The sequence below is a fragment of the Ammodytes marinus genome (assembly GCF_949987685.1).
Source record: "Ammodytes marinus genome assembly, chromosome: 8".
Classification (NCBI taxonomy): domain Eukaryota; kingdom Metazoa; phylum Chordata; class Actinopteri; order Uranoscopiformes; family Ammodytidae; genus Ammodytes; species Ammodytes marinus.
Window position 1 is genome coordinate 18,859,772 of NC_137212.1, and position 19,712 is coordinate 18,879,483.

The following is a 19,712-nucleotide window of genomic DNA, read 5'->3' on the forward strand; positions in this document are numbered from 1 at the left end:
TTTTTCAAAGGTTGTACTTGTACAGATGCCAGTTGAATGCAATAAAACAGGGGTTCTCAACCTTCTGCAAGCTGCTGCCCCCCCCTCGCCCCCCCCAAAGCTGGGTCATTGCAGTTGGGCCCCCCACCGCCCCTGACAATCTCCTTAGAAGAGAAGAAAATAGCCTAAATAGAAACATTTAGAATAGATACAAATGTGTGATTAATTGCGACTTAACTATGACATTTAGGTGATTAATCGCGATTAAATATTTTAATCGTTTGACAGGACTACTATTTATTTATTAATTTATCTGAGGAGCCGTCCCACTTCAACCCCTGCAATAGTAATCATCTGCATTTTGGACAGAAGCTTGCAGGTAGGTAGGCGATTTTAATGTGAGATCTGAGCCTGCTTTGCCTTGCAAAGCAGGCTCAATTCTTGGCGCAATGTTTGATAAACATAGCCTCAAATCATCCTCGATTTGTGCACGATTGTGGTATTTTGTTTTGAGTGCAGTCATTTTTGAGAATCCTGCCTCACACAGATGTCGACGCGAAAGGGAGGAGAATCTTCAAGGCTATGTCACCAAGTTGAGGGTATTCCTGCATCATGCTGCCCAGAATGACGAGAGAGGGCAGGAGGTAAAAAGTTCCTTCAGCCTACTGTCACTCTTCAGCTCAATAAGCTGCTCCTGCATATCAATCGACAGCTCATTTGATGTGCACACAAAGGGATCTCGAACCCACGCAAAAGAGCGATAATCCTCTTTGAAATAAGCTGCTAATTGTTTTCTCATTTCTGACAAGTGCTCAGATGCTGATTGAAATAAAGAGGAGAAATCATGTAACGTGCCTGCATCAGCGATAAAGTCTGCAAGGCTGGGGAACATGTTCCCTCGACTGATGTGGCTATGCCAGAGGTCAAGTTTTTGTCGCAGACAGAGTGCTACCTGCGATTAATGTGCTGTGCAGCCTGGACGCGGAGTTGTGCGTGTCTCCTCTCTGCTCTGACTGCAGCAGCCGCTGACAATTATTTATTTTTTCAAAGATTTTTTTCTTTTTCATTTTTAAGATTTCTTTTTTAAAGTTTTTTTTTAAGATGTTTTTTTCCCATCCCGTAGCGTAGCCTCCTCGCGCCCCCCCCCCCCCCCCCCCTCCACCGTAGAGTGTCCGCGCCCCCCGTTGAGAACCACTGCAATAAAAGATTGAATAATTCATACCAAAGGGTTGTTTTTTTATTTCTTGCTTCGTACAAAGCAAACACATCAAAACTTGGTGGGATTATTATTAAAATATTTATAAAACATCAGAAAAACGTAATGCATAGATAAGACGCAGATAAGGTAGATGCAAACACATAGGCCTACAATAACACATTGCCAACTTGAGTAGAACATTAGCTTTACTGATCCAGCAAATGCAGGGTCTGCTTATCGGCATCTGTTTTACATTTCTTGTGTATGTGTGACTGATTTATCAGTCTGTAATGGTCACCAAGGTTTCATAATGCTCAGTAAGAATTAAAATTGTCCATGTCACTGAATTTGTAGTTTGTGTCATTATCTTGGCCACAGGGCAAGCTCTTGCTGGTAACAAGAGGTTGAGGAGCATCAAACAATTCAGGACTCTCCGTCTCCTCTGGTATATTGGCACTTCTGGATGAAGTTGGAAGTTGGTCAGTGGTGTAGGATTCTCTGTCAGTTTGCTCGTAACACGACCATGCACTTGTGGCTGAACCCCCAGAGGCAAAGGTCTCAGTAAAGTCAGAGCACTCCGGAACGTTGAAGGAGTCGAGGCTGAAGGACGAGGAGGCAGAGAAGGCGCGAGGGGGTCTGGGTTCATGCAGGTTGAGTTTGGAGACCAGTGGTTTACCAACTGTGACTGGTTGCCTTTCCAGTACTTCCTCATCCATGTTGGAATATGTGTAATGAAGGCAGGTGGTGAAAGTGAGCTCTTTCTATAAAGACAGTGAAGAGCATAGTGTTTAAGAAAAACAAATACATACATACATACATCTTCAACCGCTTATCCGAAATCGGGTCGCGGGGGCAGCAGCTTGAGCAGGGAACCCCAAACTTCTCTTTCCCGGGCCACATCAACCAGCTCTGACTGGGGGATCCCGAGGCGTTCCCAGGCCAGTGTGGAGATATAATCTCTCCACCTAGTCCTGTACAAATGTAAAAGGATTTCTGACCTCTGACTGACATATTACTTAAAATAGGCAAATAATTATAAGTGACTGCAGACGGCATTGAATAGTTTCTCAACATACTGTAAATTTCAACAAACATATTTCAAATAGTGGCATAAGCGTTATTCTTGACTGTGCCATATACACTACGCATTTTGTCTCTAGAGGTTTCTCCACTGGGACACAAATAGGATAACTAATGATGAAAACAATGACAAGAGTCTGACCCTGAGTCTCTGCAGGCCTCGTATGCGGGTGTAGAGACTAGGGACCTCCGGCGATGAAGGGTTTTCTGTGATCAACAATAAACAGCCGGCTTCAAGCAGAGACTCCTGGTTACTTTTCTTCAGATCAATGTCCACATCCTAGCATAGTAACATAGAATACAGTGTAAAGGTAAGTACAGTGCTTTAATATGAGTATTGTATTCATGATAAATGAGCTCCTGCTTAAGAAACTGAAGGATGCACAGGGATATTGAGTCATTACGGGCCATAGGGCCGCAGGAAGACTAGCTGTGCTTTAGGGTACAACTAATGGAAATCCTTTAGTCTTTGTGTGTCTTTAAAATTCTCATAAAAATCTTCAATTCTTCTTAATATCAGCTGGTATACCTCAGGGAAGTCAGTAAGCTGAGCACAGCAGGAAACAATTTCATTGGGCTTCTCAAGTATCCGAGTGTAGATGACCATGACGTTAGAGAACTCTGCAGCAAACCCAAGCTGGACCTTCACTCCACAGTCAAACTGCAGGCAAAGGCTCTGTGGTAGGACTATGAAGAAAGACATTTCAATAAGGTTTAGTCTTAAGATAAGAATGTCAAATAAAGTCACACATCACATTTATTTATTGGGGGGGGATAAGTACCGTGAGCGACCGCCCACTGCAGGTTTCGAGCCGAATAAGACGCGGAGCATTCTTGTGTCTGTATCTGGTCAGTGAGGGAACGTCGTTCGGACAGATTACTGCGTAGCTCCAGAGCCTGCCTCCCTCGTGTGATCGCACACCGGCCCATGTCTGGTAAAAGGAGATCCAGACACTTGTAGTTAGTGTTGTCAAAGAGTTTTACATCTGGCCAGAAGCCAAAGAGTGTTGTAGCAGCAGCCGGTGTGTTTCGTAATCTGTTAATGCTCTAAAAGAGGAACAGCAACATTTGTTTACTCCATTATACGTCATACAGCACAAAAATATTAACACCATGGGTTCATTTAAACTGAAAACATTTTGCACATTCTGGTGCACCAGAACAAACATGTAACAAGTTTTTGCTTGCCGTTTCTCACCTTAAGGCCACATGTGGATGCAGAGTAATTTGAACCAAATGACTTTGGATACATATGAACATATTATTGAACATCAGATGTCATCATGCAAACTAAAAAGCTTACTGCATGCCAAGTTGGTGCAAATCTACAGTATTGTAGTCAAGACAAACTCATAGTCCACATGTGTGTCTAACATACATACCTTCAGCCACTCTGTCTAGCATGACTGTGACCTTCTCATCTTCACACACTCGTCGTTTGAGGAAGCTGATGAAGATGCCGTTGGACACCTCCTCCCTCTTCACTTCAAACGCCTCAGCGTCAACGCATCTGAAACACCACAAGCTACACATAAGTGATGCCTCTTCAGCCTAGAGCAGGGAGATTGGGTCAGACATGTTGCTTTATTCGATGGTCTTCAACACTGGATTAATACAAAGCGGGGGAAAAAGTCGGGCAGGGGAATTAAGGCATCGGCAATGTTTGATCATTAATCAGGAACTTACGTGGCATATCCAAACACTATGTTCGCTGTCACCTTGAGCAGTCCTGGTTGTACAATGATATCGTCATTTAGGTTGCTAGAAAAATAAATCATTAGGAGCATTAATATGGCACAGTAGATCATCTTACTTCAACGTTACACTAAAAGGCACATAAAAAAAATAGAAAAACATTCCCACCGTTTGCGGCACATGTCCATAAGGAATACATTAAGTCCAGTCTTTTTTTCCTGCATCCTGGTAAGTATGTTCTGTACACACAGACAGTGCTCTGATGTGCAGGAGGCCGGAGCATCGATGGGAACCATGAAACTGTTTCCGTAATTCTCATAACCATGACCAGCAAAGTATAGCAAGCCTGTGGAAGGTAGGACAAGGTCAAAGGTCGAATTTAATGAACTGTGACACATGCATAATATCTAACACATAAAAATCTGTCTTTTATGTAGTACATCCTTTTGTATTTTTGTAAGGGTAGAGCGGTGTATGGCATGGCCTGTGATACAGTCTTTAAAAGTTCACACATATCATATACAGTATCAAGATGGACAAAAGGGCCAACCGTAGACTCCCTTGTCGAGCAGCAAGAGGAACTCCGTGACAGCGCTGTGCATCTCCTGCCAGTTGAGGTCGAGCAGGGAAACCACCTTGAAGTCCATTTGTCTGAGTTGGTTGGTCAACTCGTGGACGTCAGCGATGGGAGCACCCAGCGGAGTGTAGTGAAGGTAGTTCATGTTGCCGATCAGGAGAGCCACTTTGTCTGTTGCTGTAAGGGCCGGAAGAATTATGAACTTAAAGCCGATCTTCCAACGTGCCTAATAACGTTTTGTATTTTGATCCACATATACTGTTTATTGTGACTGCTGTATTTGTTTGAAAATAACTCACCGTAGAAATTCTTGGCTGGTGGGGGTGGATTGGCCATCTGTTGTACTTGTAGTGGATGTATTCCTGGTCCGCAGGTTGACCTGTGGACTTCCTGCGAGTCTGTCAAAGCCAATATTAAAAGATAAATATAAAAGAAAAATCCCCTACCATGTTTGATCTTATATCAAATGGTTTGTTTAATGTTTCATTTTCATTTCTGCAGATCTTGGTAACCACACACATTGTACACACTGCTTTCTTTTGATAAGATGAACCCAGTTTGAAGATTTCAAGATTTTGACACACACAAAGTAAAAGCCTACATGAAACCCTTTATTTTTTCACCGATGCATGTACATGCAAAAACAGGAATTAAATTAATATAGCTGAGATGTAACAAAACAAAGGGAATAAAAGGACAAAGGAACAAAACCTCTACTCTAGTTCCTCTATTCAATGTTATAAATGTCATCATTATCTAAAGAATACCTGGACCACGATCAAGTTCTACCCAGGAGGCATCAACGATGGAACTGGGGCCTGCATAAAAGGGCAAAAGAGTAGGTTACTCACTGCACACTGCTGAACTCTTGCTCAATCACTCATTTTTAATGTGGAATGTCTTACTTGATGCTTGTCCATTTATGTTTACAAATTCCTCTAGAGCATTTTAACTTTTTAAAACCTCGTACATCTTCCTCTTTTGTAATTTCCAATTTAAGAATATAGGAAAAATATATGTGCCTGGGTCTCACCAATGGTGACTGTTACTGTCTCACTCCACTCCTCATGATACAGATTGAACACCTTGCATCTGTACTGTCCTCTGTTTGCTGTGGTCACACACGGGATCTACATGGAACACATACATAAATATATATTTATATAACATGAACTTATTATCAACTGCATTTTGATTATAAAATAAAAAACTTTTAACAGCAGCAACATGTTTTGGCCTAAATCTGAACATTTGAATCCAACCCATGACGAACTCTCATGATCCAGCCATAAAATTGTTGTTTGGAACTACAAGCTTTTTTTACTTGATCTATTGCGAGACAAAATATCCTGATGTCATCAGTTTTACTCCCAATCAAATTTCAACACATTTTCTTTTTAAAATTTAATTTCAAAAATACAGATTACAAACAATTGAGCTCATTCTGAGCAAATTCTCTTTCAAATATTACTTGCTTTTATGTGATGAACGTATTGTTGTTTATGATGCCCCTCATCTGATGATGGAATAGTATATTTTACATTTCTTTTAAAGTTTTAATCATTCAAGGGTTTTCGTAAATCACTGCTATACACAGTCGCCGAGCAGTTTACAGCAGAGTGCTTGAATACACTTACCTTGAGCGTTCGTGTCTTGTGTTGTTTCATGGGCACCATGTTGTGGTACCACTCGTACTGCGCCGGAGGGTTGGCCTCTGCATTGCACTCCAGGAGCAGAGTGTCGCCCTCAGACACTGCTTGGGAACGAGGCTGATGAGTGACAAGAAGTCCACTCACCGACCCCGGAAAGAGAGTGCTGCTGCAGCCTGAGATGATGACAAGGGATTACTTCAGGAAGTGACATCACAGGCCATGAGATGAAATAAAACAAAAGGAAAGGAGAGATACCTGCAGAGTGGACGAATTGAACATGAGCCCAATGGGAGAAAATAACGTTTTCTCCATGGTTCACCCGACAGATATAGTGACCCTGGTGGACCAAGGCTAGAGGACACAGAACAAGCTCTGGTGTGCTTCCCGTCTCATCCGAAATCTAAAACAAGGCAATATTAATCAATCAGGCAGATTCAGATATCAAGAGATGACAAATACCCAATCCAGGGGTTGACTTGGTGTGTTACAATTGTTCTTTATAATCACACAGTCTTAAAGCTATGGTGCGTAACTTCTTTTGCCCCCATGAAAAATTCTGAGTCATTACTTTCGTGGGCGCTTCTGGAGCTCCTGCACCAGTTTCTAATAGCTGCCATACTGAAAAATTCATACTGAGTTTTGTGGAGCTGATAGTCTTAATCAACGTTGTGTCAAATCGTTTGGCAATGGCTTGAATTGAACCGTCATTCTTTTATATGAAAAAGTTACGCACTAAAGCTTTAAAATGTAGTACTGACCTCCTCTTTGCCTCTGAACCACTGGTAGCTGAGTCCAGGGGGACCAGAAGCTCTGCAGGTCAATACCACCCTACCCCCCACTCTGGACTGCTGGGACTGTGGCTGCACTGTGATCTGGATCAGCTCTGCCACTACCACACACACACACACACACACACACACACACACACACACACACACACACACACACACACACACACACACACACACACACACACACACACACACACACACACACACACACACACACATACACAAATAAACAAACTGCACTGTCAGGTCAAAGATAGGTAGAAACCCTGGGCTGGGTTTTTAAGAGTTGAAAAGTTACTCCCTGATTTGGGACTATATGTCATGTTTGCTTACGTCACTTCTGCCTCACCTGTGGTGCTGATGTACTGCAGCGCTTCCCTGTGGTCCATCTTCCTAAGACAGTAGAGCAGGAAGTCCAGGGAGCAGGAGCGATCAGCCAGGCAAGCCAGCAGGGTGCGCCCGGGGCTGCCTGTAGCGCTCAACACCTGGAGTGAGCAGCTTGTCAGCTCTCTCTCACTGTAGAGAGGAACATGGACATAATTCCGGTTATAGAGGGTACGGTACCAGTGCAGGAAAAGGCTCAACAAGTAGCTTACACTTGTGGGAACGTACAGTATTTAACCCTCTGAGGTCTAGGGGTATTTTCTCCGATTTTACATACTTCTATAAATACCTATTTCAAATGTGCAAGAAGATAAATTATAGCAAAGTGTTTTATATGGAAATGTTCAGAACACATTAGACCTTTGTTTTCTGAGGTATACTTATGTACTAGACCATTGTGTATATAAATAATTGGCTTAAATGCTGAAAAATGTATTGCGATTTTTGAAAAACCTGGAAATGTGTGTGAAAGAAGAACCTTTAGTCATCCTGTTGAGTTGTTTTGGCTCTTGAAATTGCTTCTCCTAGCCTTAGCTTCAAAAATGCAGTGGAAATTTTCCAAAACACAGTAGGGGAGTGCACAAAACATGACTAATATGAAATTTGGTCCAGACGCTTTTTGGTAGAAATGTTGTCTCTACTTTCAAAAAATGTTAGGAAATTAGACTGAATGAAGACTTTGAACCACATATGATGATTCATGGGATGTACACAAAGAGGAAGCATCACAACATTTTTTTCAAACAAACCATTAACCCTTAGGGCCCGTTGGTCCATTTTACGGACATTTCATTTTTCTTTTTTTGGATAATTTTGGCTGTGTTCATGCATATGGCATGAAAACTGGTAAGGAAGTGTATTTTTATATGATAATGTTATTTCCAGCTCAGCTCCTACAGTAAGGCTAAAATACACTGTATACAAACAAGAGTTACATTCAGACTGCTAAGGTCCATAAAACGTCCATTAACACCCATTCAAACACCATTTTTTCAACACACTGCCATTAAAGCATAATTGATGCATTTTTTTATATCTGGGTGTCAATCTGGGCTTCTACCTTGGAATTGATCATTTTTACTACTCTCCACCATGTTACGTCATTATGACCATATTTGGCATATGGAGAAAAAACAGGCTATTTCCACTAGATAGCACTGTCACAATCCCCCCTTCCTCTCCCTTTAGCTTTAACCCTGAGGAGTGTGTGTGTGTGTGTGTATGTGGGTGTGTGTGCACGTGTGTGTATGTGTGTGTGTGTGTGTGTGTGTGTGTGTGTGTGTGTGTGTGTGTGTGTATCCATGACCTATGACATTATGAGCAAAAGGCTAGTGGTTTTCAAGTGGCACTGTTTTCATTTACTCTGAATCCTCCAGAGCTGGGATGTTTCCTCTGACTTTCAGTAGTGGAGAATTCAGTTGGCCCCACCAACACCCATACACAGAGATATACTCCTGCAGCCACTGGAATGGTACAGGGACCCACCTGTTACGCGTTAATGGAGGTTTCAGACACAGTGGTTGCGTTCCGAATCTCATACTCTTTCTTTTTTCTATTCTACATACTACATCCGACGATAAAAATAATCTAGTTAGGATGAAGTAGGCATACTATTGGGACATACTTTACTCTCTTATTTCATCATAACATTGCGCCTTGATCTTGCCTCTTGCTTTTATATCCGTCGCAATCCCCGTTTGTTTTCATATGAAGGCTTCGTCGATGTTACGTTACTTCACGTGCGCACTGGATTGTGGGTCAGAATCGCCCAAATAGGATGCACTTTTCAACACTAACAATCTTGGCCGCATGAAGTAGGACATCCGGGTACTTCTAACCATCCTAAATCTGGCCATAAGAATCGGGACATCCTAAATCTTTTTTCTACATACTATATAGGAGAAAGTATGCGATTCGGAACGCAACCATTGTCTGTGTCTGATTCCTATTACTCGCTATCAGAATCAGACTCCATCACTGTTTCCAAAGCTTTATGTACTTCTTGTGTAAAGGCTCCCTCCATATTGCCAGGTAAGAAATAACTAGTTCCACAGTTTGCTTTGTATAAACTCTGGTTTCAATGGCAGCTGTGTAAACAGCTCAACGACTTGTTATGTGTCTCTGACGGCTGCACCTTTGATGTGACTGAAGATGGCCCATGTTTTAACTTATTTGAAGCAGTGCACTGCACATGCTTGTGTGTATGGACCTCAGGTAGGTGTGTGTGCTGTGCATTTATACAAAGTCATCTTTAGGGATTTTGAACCTCTGCATGAAAAACTACACATGGAACAGAGTGAATGAAAACAGTGCCACTTGAAAACCGCTAGCCTTTTGCTCATAATGTCTAGGTCATGGGGATACACACACACACACACACACACACACACACACAAACACACACACACACAGTCTCTCTCATACACACAACTTTATTTAGCCAATGATGTCCCTGTTACACTGTTCTTGGCCCGTTCACTGTTCACTGTTCACTTCTGGATAATAACAAAAAGAGTGGAAAATGTGCATGGACTGCAGGTGAGGTTCTTTTCCTAACACAAAAATTCAATTTATGATTAGTACTGATGTTGGTTTAAAATTCAAGCCTAAAAAAGTTGGAAAAATATCGATGTATAATATTTTTTATAGCTACCTTTTTCAAAAGTCCATTTTACGTACCTTAGCGGTATGAGTGTCAGTTTATTACACTGTACAAAAAATAATAATGCCTAAATATCTGTGTTGCTGCTCAGCATTGACATATCCCAGGCCTAATAATTCAATACAAAAAAAATTAGTTTGCATGTAGTATATTGAAAATAATAAACATTTTCAGTTTTTTCCTCCAAAATACGATGTCATCATGACCAAAACCTGGCAATTAAAGGGTTAACATCTTTTAAAATTCATGACTATTTTATATTAATAGTTAGGGCAGATGTAGGGGAAAAGAATTGGCAAAAAAAAGTTAAAAAAAAGATTGTATAACATTTTTTATAGCTACCTCAATGAAATGTCCATTTTACGGACCTTAGCGGTACGAGTGTGAGTATTTGACACTGCACAAAAAATAATAATGCCTGAAAATCAGTTTTGCTGCTCATCATTGACACATCACAGGCCTAATAATTCAACACAAAAAAAATTAGTTTGCATGTAGTATATTGAAAATATTTCAGTTTTTCAGTTTTTTTCATCTAAAATACGATGGCATCATGACCAAAACCTGGCATTTAAAGGGTTAACATCTTTTAAAATTCATGAATATTTTATATTAATAGTTAGGGCAGATGTGGGGGAAAAGAATTGGCAAAAAAAAAGTAGAAAAAAATTAATGTATAATATTTTTTATAGCTACCTCAATGACATGTCCATTTTACGGACCTTAGCGGTACGAGTGTGAGTATTTGACACTGCACAAAAAATAATAATGCCTGAAAATCAGTTTTGCTGCTCATCATTGACACATCACAGGCCTAATAATTCAACACAAAAAAAAATTAGTTTGCATGTAGTATATTGAAAATATTTCAGTTTTTCAGTTTTTTTCATCTAAAATACGATGGCATCATGACCAAAACCTGGCATTTAAAGGGTTAACATCTTTTAAAATTCATGAATATTTTATATTAATAGTTAGGGCAGATGTAGGGGAAAAGAATTGGCAAAAAAAAAGTAGAAAAAAATTAATGTATAATATTTTTTATAGCTACCTCAATGACATGTCCATTTTACGGACCTTAGCGGTACGAGTGTGAGTATTTGACACTGCACAAAAAATAATAATGCCTGAAAATCAGTTTTGCTGCTCATCATTGACACATCACAGGCCTAATAATTCAACACAAAAAAAATTAGTTTGCATGTAGTATATTGAAAATATTTCAGTTTTTCAGTTTTTTTCATCTAAAATACGATGGCATCATGACCAAAACCTGGCATTTAAAGGGTTAACATCTTTTAAAATTCATGACTATTTTATATTAATAGTTAGGGCAGATGTGGGGGAAAAGAATTGGCAAAAAAAAAGTAGAAAAAAAATAATGTATAATATTTTTTATAGCTACCTCAATGAAATGTCCATTTTACGGACCTTAGCGGTACAAGTGTGCCTAATATTATAACAGGCCCTAAGGGTTAAGTAAATATAAAAACAATAATAACAAACTACTTTCACACTATATACTCTATGCACTATTTACAAGCTAAGTGGTAGCTGGGGAGCTTCTGGGTCTTACTTCTCACAGTGTTTTCTAAGCCTCTAGGGACTGACAGTATCACAAGAACATTCCCTGGAAACAGGAGGACCTCTAGTTTGAGATGATGTTTTCATTTTATTTATCAGCCATATCTTCAGGAAGATATTAATAAAGACTCGCGAATAGACCCCAGAGGGTTAACATGAGGGGCACGTGTTTATCATCATACATTTATTTCACACATCCTTTATCAATAGTACATTTCTAAATGAGGTCAAATGGTTCTGAAAAAGTTGTTCCCAAACTCCCTGTTGACCCCCTTTCGTGTGATGCCTTCACTGTCTCACCTGCAGAAGAATTTCGGCTGCTCGGACACCGCACTGGCGAGCTGCCTCCACCCGCAGGTGGAGTTGTCCAACATCTTTGACAGCCTCTTCACGACGTCCTCACTCAGAGCGCCGATGCTCATTCTGCTCGCCTCCATCACCGAACACGCCGCCGACAGACCCAGGGATATTAAACTGGAACTTTATATTCTGCACCCGATAGATTGATTCGACACAGTTTTGGGTTTTTCCCGTCGTCAACTTGATGAGAGTGCGGAGAAAAATAGCAAGGTGACTCAAACCATAAAGAAATAAGAAGGGTAGCAGTGAAGCTAGAACAACGAAACTACTTATTCATACCAACCTAAAAACACTACATATTAAAAACTCCGAACGCACCACAATTTGCAACTTCCGCCATCGACGAAGAGAGAGAAATGAAAAGTTTGGACTCACCGGATTTACAGTAGGCTAAGTAGGTATACACGATGATACACTCGTGGCTGATTCCAGTTTTAGAGAAAGAGGAACTTTTTTCACACGAATAGTGACGTCTGGTGTATTTTACACCTGAACGTTCTTCCTATCCTGTGTGATTTTGTTCCCCAGTTGATCGGCACCTCTTTTCGGTTCCTCATTTCTGCCATCTCTGGTAGGCTCGATCATTTGCATGAAGCGTTGTCATAGCACCGTCATTGTCTGTGACCAATAGGTTAAGATGAGAAAATTAAGTTTATCTTATTAATTGAAAGTAAATTAGCTCAACGTCGCTTTATTTGAGCGACTCTGAAAGCATTAATTTATCTTAGCAACCACCAAATACATCACACTGGAAGAAGTTGAACTAAATAAAATAAAATAAAGTTGATGTTATTCTTTGCTTAGCCTACTTTACCAACATCTATTAGTCCTACAGTAACAATACATCGTTTGTGCATCAATAATAAATACGTTTATAAACCATTTGTCAAGAGCGAGGTGTTAATCTGGAAGAATAAAGGGCAGAATCAGTTTTCCCCCCAAATGTATCTATATTTGAAAAGAAAATGTGGAGATGGTGGTGGAAATATCTGTAGATGATCTTTAATCAGATATGGACAAAAACAAAATAGGAACATGTAAAAATTAATTCAATGCAACACAATATCCTCAAAAACAAATGCTTTATAACACTACCTCTTTAAATTGACAAAACAATCTCAACACAAGACCTGTTAAGTGGCTCTTCAGGAGCTTTCGATCATATAACACAACCTAACGTCTGCATTTTCATGACAATCTGGGAAATACCATCTATTGAAAAATAATGTGATACATGTGAAAGCTCCAGGGCTGTTCTCCCAGCTACTGTTTCCAGGGTCAAGAGAGAATTCTCAGTTTGACTTTCAGACTGTTTTGGGTCTTACATTTACAGTATTTCAGGTGTCGTCACCAGAAAATGCTGCATGATCTCAAATAACACACTGGAAGTGGGAAAAAGTTGTTCTAATGAAATACTTCATTCAGGAAGCCAAACTCCAGCTCTGAACCTAAAACATGTCAGGCGATTCAGTCCACAGAGTCTGCATGAACGCGTAGCCATCCAGTAGCACAATAAAGGCCTAAAACTTCTTCCCTTTATGGAGTCTGTTGAAACGCCAAATGTCTTCCTTCCTCAGACGCTTCCAGTATTCCCACGTTTCCGGCTCCAGCTCGTGCAGCTTCTGGGGCTCTCCTAGGTTCAACTTGAACAACCTGTCAAGAAGAGTTTTTTTCTTTAAATACTTTATATATAGATTATTTGTTGCACATACACACATAAAAACACAGAAAGTCAAGACGAAATTTGAGAAAATACAGAAATCAAAGAAACTATGTGCTCCCCTCACCATTCTGGGTATTCCTCAGGAGGCTTCAGCTGGGGGTCTTCCCCTTGTTTAAAGATGTTGGCCCCTACAGCGTAAGTAGTGAGTCTGACAGGGTCTCTACACACCTCCGGACCTTTCAGCTCTTCTTTCGCCATGCCTTTGCCTTTCCCCTTAGCCGCTGCAGAGAATGGAAAGAGAGAGAGATATTTGCAACTATGCATCATTACAGTGACATGTTGATTGTGGTTCAAGATTAATTATGCACAAATTAACAGACGCAGCCGTTGGCAATTAAATTATTTATTTCCAGGCTCCCTTCAATGTATAAAGAGGAACACACAAGTGAAAAGAGGCACATGAGATCTAAATAACCAAAAACATTGTGTAAAGACAATAGTGCAAATATAATTTTATATGTAGACATAAGGTATAAAATATAAATATAGGTGGGAGGACGAACTGTGACTTTGTATATTATGATTTTGTGTATTACTGCACAACACCATGTAGCCTATGTATTATTATGAACATTAATACACCATTTGTTTTCAAGTCACAAGCACACACAGTTGATGAAGACAAAAGTGTCAGTACAGACGCTAAACTACATAGATGTTACATAACAAATGTACGATATTAGACCATTTAGTTATACGAAAGGCAGACTGGGCACTGTAAATGTCCTCTTTACTCACCAACTTTCTTTGCATATCCCCGTGTCTGTGCCCTGTTTAATATGGTTGTCCTGTAGAGCGACGAACCAGCGTTGGTTCTGATGCAATTTACCGAGGTGACTATCCTAAATAAACTGTACCCCGACATATTTGGTACTGTATGTTACCTATTATGAGAGAGCTTCACCATGCTACAGTTTGACATTCATAGTGCCTTCCACTTCCGTTTTCTGCTTTATTTGTCTCTTTGAAAAATGAACTACTGCCCCTCTCTGGACGGGAAGACACAACTGCAACACGACTGAAACAACTAGTAGCGCGCTGTGGTAGTTTTACTTCTATCCGACAGGGGGCAACACTTCTGCAGCTGTGTCGGGTTCTATAACAACAAAGCACAACGCAACAACAGGCACGAAGAAGAAGAGCTTCTGGAAAATGTCTGACTACGCTAAGGTGCAGAAGAGTGCCCTGAAGTTAAAAGGTGTGGGGGACATTTCAGCTGGAAAAAAGTAAGGCTTGTGGAATTTGGAAGTATGTTTTTTTTTGTGTTAGAGACGACGTGTTTAAGTTGACAAAGAATACTCAAGAAGACTGAGAAAAGCGCCTGGTACTCAGTCAAAGCTAATGTTAGCCTGTTTGCTAACAGAAAAACACATCGTTTGTTAACATTTACTGATATTATGTGATTAGGCCTACAATTAAATAATATTTGGATAAATGCATTGTTAAAATAACATGGCACGGTGTAAAACCACAGCTGTTGCGTGTGTCTTCGACACTGTTTTGGATGGATGTAGTGCCACAGATGTGGCTAAACACATTAGCTATATAGCTTAAGACTTAAGATCCCTTATTATATATCTCAATAATAAAAGAGACTGAAAATATAGATTTTAATCATAGAATAAAAATACAACATATGATATGATCACATGTTAGATAATCACCAGTTTGGCATTTCAGTGACCAGCGAGACCCGTGTTTAATTTCCTTATGTGTCTGTACGAGTGTGAGCATATTTTCTTTCTCTTTCCTTGCCCGTTGACCGGAGTTTCTGGTAAGACAAGCGACTGATCAACCATTTCATATTTGTTTTCTTTCAGGAAGAAGAAGAAGGATAAAGAGAGTAAGCGTCGTTTGGAGCAGCTCCAAACCAGTCAAAACGATGAGGAGGGGAACACCAGCAAAGCCTATGTCGACAAAAGGACCCCAGCACAGGTTGCTTTTGACAAGACGCAAGAAAAGAGGGTAAGTTATATTTATCTGGCATATAAGATGAGCTGCCGCGATTGCATACAGAATGCAGTAGGCATGCAGTGACACATATATTGTTTTTTAACACTTGGCTTCAGTTCAGAACCAGCAATGCTGCAGTGGAATAGAAAACGCCAAGTTATTCATATGTGGGTGGTAGATTATTAACTTTGACCAACTTTATTTAAAGTTTAATGACACCTTATGTCAATCGAAATAGACGCCATTGGCTCAGCTGTGTAGATCCTATGATGACACCATTTGCATGCCACTTTCTACTCTAAGGGCTAAGTTCATTCCCTGAAATGGTAAATGTTGCGACATGATGTAGGCGGAGTGTAAACATAGTGACGCACCATTACATGAACTTTTGGGTAAACTGATCAACATGTGGACGATATAAATGGGAAATAACATTAGGTGTTTGAATATTTCCAGCCACAGTGTGCAATTTTAGAGTTCTGGTAGTATGAAGGCAGTTTGATCATATGATTTATTGCCAACAGGTGATAATGTCATTCTCAGCTGCTGTCCCAGACACAAAAATATTATGTCCAGTACTGTTTCCTTTAGTTTGGGCTGTTTATATTTAGTAATATACTCCTAGTGATGTGTTTTTCAGTGTGCCTAAACTGACAGTGATAATGTAATTTTTTGAAAAGTTTTTCTGTATCTTTCTCTTTTTTCTTAAAGCAAATGGAGAGGATTTTGAACAAAGCATCAAAGACACACAAACTCAGAGTCGAGGTAAGTTGTGGTCTGACACCCTTCAGTCCAACTTGTCAAACGGCATGTTCATATTTTATAATGGTTGATAATTAACATATAACTTAATATTATTTTAATTTGCCAAATACACATTGCATTTGGATTTTTTTCATATTTATGAGCAGACATAACAGCAAATATGAACCTATATATGATCTTCTGTCTGTTCCAGGATTTCAATCGGCATCTGGACAACCTGACGGAGCATTATGATATTCCCAAGGTCAGCTGGACCAAATAGAAGTGGAGCAAATGTTCCTTTTATTGTTTTCTTTACTGCTTGTACAAAACCCCCTGCACACCAAGTTCTTGAAATGTATTTGCTGGTTTTATGTGCTATTAAAATTTCTTTAATTGACATTCAGTCATTTTGTTGTGGTTACCTGGTGTACACATTAAACGCTTTGAGTAAACTTATATCTTCTGTCTGTTTCTATGATTTTCATTGCATTCATTCTTGTTTTGACCAAAGCAAATCAGCTGATATTGCATACATTTAAAAAGAGCGAGTGTGTAAAGACTATACTCAGTAAGAAAAGATCAGAAACAGAATATATATATATATATATAATGCTTTTAATGAATACATTTTTAATTCAACTGAAATGCTGCACAAATGGCACATTATACTGTAAACAAACAGGTACAGTAGTGCATGTTGACTGTTTGCATGCATGTTTTGGATGGCACTGAACATCTGAAAGGAACCAACCCTTAATGAAAAATGATTTTAAGACTTTTGATAAACAAGTGGTTTTACAAATACACACATTTTACTCATAGAAAAAAGTTGTATTGATAAAAAATACTTGTGATTAGAGTGTATGTGTGACAAACCAGGGTCAAGTAGCAACCTCAAATATGTAATTGTTGTTTCGGTCAGTCGAAAGTGCAGATTTACTTTTCAAACACTGCTAACATTTAAGTGTGCAGCAGTGCAGGTTAACCAATACCAGTCTGAAAAACACTGAGAAAAGATGCTGCATGGAACAGCAGAGGATTCTCAAAACATTTACTAGGAGATGAGATGTTCAGGATTCAGAGAAGGTTTTGTTCATTACATTTATTGGAGATACCCTTTTCTAGAATAAGAAAAGTGTCTTTGTTTTGTAGCGTTTCTTTGTGCTGTCGAGAGTTTTACTTTGGCCCCAGCATCTCACTAGGCTTCACCCACTGGTCAAACTGCTCCTCGGTCAGGTAGCCCAGCTCCACGGCCACGGCCTTCAGCGTGGATCCCTTCTTGTGGGCCGTCTTGGCGATGGTGGCCGCCTTGTCGTAGCCGATGTGTTCGTTGAGTGCGGTCACCAGCATCAGCGACTCGTTCATCAGCTTGTTGATCCTCTCCACGTTGGCCTGGATGCCCACCACGCAGTTGTTGGTGAAGGAGACGGACGCGTCGCCCAGCAGCTGGGCCGAGTTGAGCACGTTCTTCACCATCATGGGCTTGAAGACGTTGAGCTCAAAGTGTCCGTTGCTGCCGCCGATGGTGACCGCCACGTGGTTGCCCATCACCTGGGCCGCCACCATGGTCATGGCCTCGCACTGGGTGGGGTTGACCTTTCCGGGCATGATGCTGCTCCCTGGCTCGTTCTCTGGTAAGATGAGCTCCCCGAGGCCGGAGCGGGGCCCTGAACCCAGGAATCGGATGTCGTTGGCGATCTTCATCATGCTCACTGCCACCGTGTTCAACGCTCCGCTCAGCTCCACCAGGGCGTCGTGGGCTGCCAGGGCTTCGAACTTATTAGGGGCTGTCACAAATGGCAGGCCTGTGAGAGAGGACACAGTGGAAGCCACCTTCTCAGCAAAGCCAATGCGGGTGTTGAGTCCTGTGCCCACTGCTGTGCCTCCTGCTGCCAGCTCATACACCCTGGGCATGGCTGCATGCACTCTCGCTATGCTGTACTTCACCTGCTGGGTATAGGCGCTGAACTCCTGACCGAGGGAGAGAGGCACAGCGTCCTGAGTGTGCGTGCGTCCGATCTTGATGATATCTTTGAACTCCTCTGTCTTTGCAGCCAGTGCGTCGTGCAGCGTCTGCAGGCCAGGCAGCAGGACGTGGTGGACCTCTGTGGCTACAGCAATGTGCATGGCAGTGGGGAAAGTGTCATTGGAGCTCTGGCTCTTGTTGACGTGGTCGTTGGGGTGCACAGGGTCCTTGGAGCCTAGTTTTCCTCCAAGGATCTCGATGGCTCTGTTGCTGATTACCTCGTTGACGTTCATGTTGCTTTGAGTCCCAGATCCAGTCTGCCACACCACCAGAGGGAAATGATCGTCCAGTTTGCCGGCTGACACCTCATCTGCTGCCTGGACGATAGCGTCTGCTATCTTTGGGTCCAGGCCGTAATCCTTGTTGACTTCAGCGGCAGCTCTCTTCAGGATGCCAAAGGCCTTGATCACTTGGATGGGCATTCTCTCACTGGGTCCCCCAATCTTGAAGTTCATAGTGGATCTGACGGTCTGGGCCCCGTAGTACTTGTCAGCCGGGACCTTGAGCTCACCGAAAGTGTCCCGCTCGAGCCTGTACTCCGAACTGGCCATCCTGGACGTGCAGACGAGGACCTTAGGGTTGACGCAAAATCTTTGCAAAGTTAGGGGGTTGCAGTTAAACTGCCGGACGGTTCTCAAAGAACGAAACATGGCTTCTCATTAGAGGTGAATCCGAGGGGAGGTCAGTGCTGCCTTCTACATGTAAACTGTCATTGGGCGCATGGGAAATTGATCGCACATCGGCCAATAACGAGGCAAAGGAGGCGGGACATCCTGTGTGGTTGGCGTATCATCTGGATGCCCATCCATATCAGTGAAGCTTTTCACAACATTACAAGGTGCTATTTCCGTTTTGAAAACGAAGTATAATTTACTTGGTAGAATAAAAGTCAGTAGGCTAACTTTCCATCATTTAGTCATATAAATATATACGTTTTAGTAATTTAAAATGTATACGTTTAATTTATCCTACATACCAACTTTTGAACATAGATTTAACATTTCTGACACATTTAGATTTTGGGATACTAGCACAGGAACATTTAAGGACATATATTCCTACAAATGTTCTAAAGGCTATGTAATTCTTTATTTATTTTTTCATAAAAAAGCAAAAGTATTTGAGAAACAAAATGTGGTCTATAGTCTACCGTAGGCCTATATGGCAATATTTGTCTAATGAGACAAATGTAAATAAATACTTGATAATAGCGAGATTATCAGTTTACTAATTTCCCCCCTGCAGTCTGTAGCCTACATGGAACCATCTGGAGACAGTTTGCCCATGCTGCCATGCCTACA

General features: G+C 41.0%; 4 protein-coding genes across 6 annotated transcripts; 1 reads left to right on the plus strand and 3 right to left on the minus strand.

The window, feature by feature from the left end:
• Positions 1-1,262: 1,262 nt before the first annotated feature.
• malt2 (MALT paracaspase 2) lies at positions 1,263-12,511 on the minus strand. 3 transcript variants are annotated; one of them, XM_080033299.1, is made up of 17 exons: positions 12,338-12,511; positions 11,903-12,142; positions 7,322-7,488; positions 6,940-7,070; positions 6,437-6,581; positions 6,167-6,354; positions 5,563-5,659; positions 5,297-5,347; positions 4,829-4,927; positions 4,503-4,706; positions 4,121-4,298; positions 3,944-4,018; positions 3,640-3,767; positions 3,040-3,189; positions 2,787-2,944; positions 2,400-2,537; positions 1,263-1,938 (listed from the first exon to the last, which is right to left on the minus strand). In XM_080033299.1, exons 2-17 carry the CDS (start codon positions 12,037-12,039, stop codon positions 1,492-1,494), a joined length of 2,493 nt encoding a protein of 830 aa, XP_079889425.1. In that variant the 5' UTR covers positions 12,040-12,142; positions 12,338-12,511; the 3' UTR covers positions 1,263-1,491. The 3 variants fall into 3 exon arrangements, with proteins under 3 accessions (XP_079889425.1, XP_079889424.1, XP_079889426.1); XM_080033298.1 differs by having other exon boundaries at positions 3,640-3,782; XM_080033300.1 differs by having other exon boundaries at positions 1,890-2,148; positions 3,640-3,782.
• A 445-nt stretch (positions 12,512-12,956) lies between these two features.
• Positions 12,957-14,605, minus strand: mrpl54 (mitochondrial ribosomal protein L54). Its single transcript, XM_080033437.1, has 3 exons — positions 14,424-14,605; positions 13,750-13,906; positions 12,957-13,615 (listed from the first exon to the last, which is right to left on the minus strand). The coding sequence occupies exons 1-3, from the start codon at positions 14,548-14,550 to the stop codon at positions 13,483-13,485; spliced, it is 417 nt and encodes a 138-aa protein (XP_079889563.1). The 5' UTR covers positions 14,551-14,605; the 3' UTR covers positions 12,957-13,482.
• A 185-nt stretch (positions 14,606-14,790) lies between these two features.
• Positions 14,791-16,841, plus strand: fam32a (family with sequence similarity 32 member A). Its single transcript, XM_080033319.1, has 4 exons — positions 14,791-14,911; positions 15,506-15,650; positions 16,350-16,403; positions 16,597-16,841. Exons 1-4 carry the CDS (start codon positions 14,838-14,840, stop codon positions 16,663-16,665), a joined length of 342 nt encoding a protein of 113 aa, XP_079889445.1. The 5' UTR covers positions 14,791-14,837; the 3' UTR covers positions 16,666-16,841.
• Positions 16,842-16,992: 151 nt separating this feature from the next.
• On the minus strand, positions 16,993-19,104 carry fh (fumarate hydratase). The gene has a single exon (XM_080033348.1). It carries the CDS (start codon positions 19,059-19,061, stop codon positions 17,562-17,564), a length of 1,500 nt encoding a protein of 499 aa, XP_079889474.1. The 5' UTR covers positions 19,062-19,104; the 3' UTR covers positions 16,993-17,561.
• Between the last annotated feature and the right edge of the window lie 608 nt (positions 19,105-19,712).

Bases quoted from the DNA above. Each gene is read 5' to 3' on its own strand.
- malt2 (XM_080033298.1), bottom strand. From the start codon at position 12,039: ATGGAGGCGAGCAGAATGAGCATCGGCGCTCTGAGTGAGGACGTCGTG. The intron at 6,582-6,939 runs GTCAGTACTACA...GCCTTGTTTTAG, and splicing joins GGTTCAGAGGCAAAGAGGAG to ATTTCGGATGAGACGGGAAG. The intron at 3,783-3,943 runs GTAAGTTCCTGA...ACTTATGTGTAG, and splicing joins ATAGTGTTTGGATATGCCAC to CTTGTGGTGTTTCAGATGCG.
- mrpl54 (XM_080033437.1), bottom strand. From the start codon at position 14,550: ATGTCGGGGTACAGTTTATTTAGGATAGTCACCTCGGTAAATTGCATC. The intron at 13,907-14,423 runs GTGAGTAAAGAG...CATTCTCTGCAG, and splicing joins GGGATATGCAAAGAAAGTTG to CGGCTAAGGGGAAAGGCAAA. The intron at 13,616-13,749 runs GTGAGGGGAGCA...TCTTCTTGACAG, and splicing joins CCTGAGGAATACCCAGAATG to GTTGTTCAAGTTGAACCTAG.
- fam32a (XM_080033319.1), top strand. From the start codon at position 14,838: ATGTCTGACTACGCTAAGGTGCAGAAGAGTGCCCTGAAGTTAAAAGGT. The intron at 14,912-15,505 runs GTAAGGCTTGTG...GTTTTCTTTCAG, and splicing joins GACATTTCAGCTGGAAAAAA to GAAGAAGAAGAAGGATAAAG. The intron at 16,404-16,596 runs GTAAGTTGTGGT...TGTCTGTTCCAG, and splicing joins CACACAAACTCAGAGTCGAG to GATTTCAATCGGCATCTGGA.
- fh (XM_080033348.1), bottom strand. From the start codon at position 19,061: ATGTTTCGTTCTTTGAGAACCGTCCGGCAGTTTAACTGCAACCCCCTA.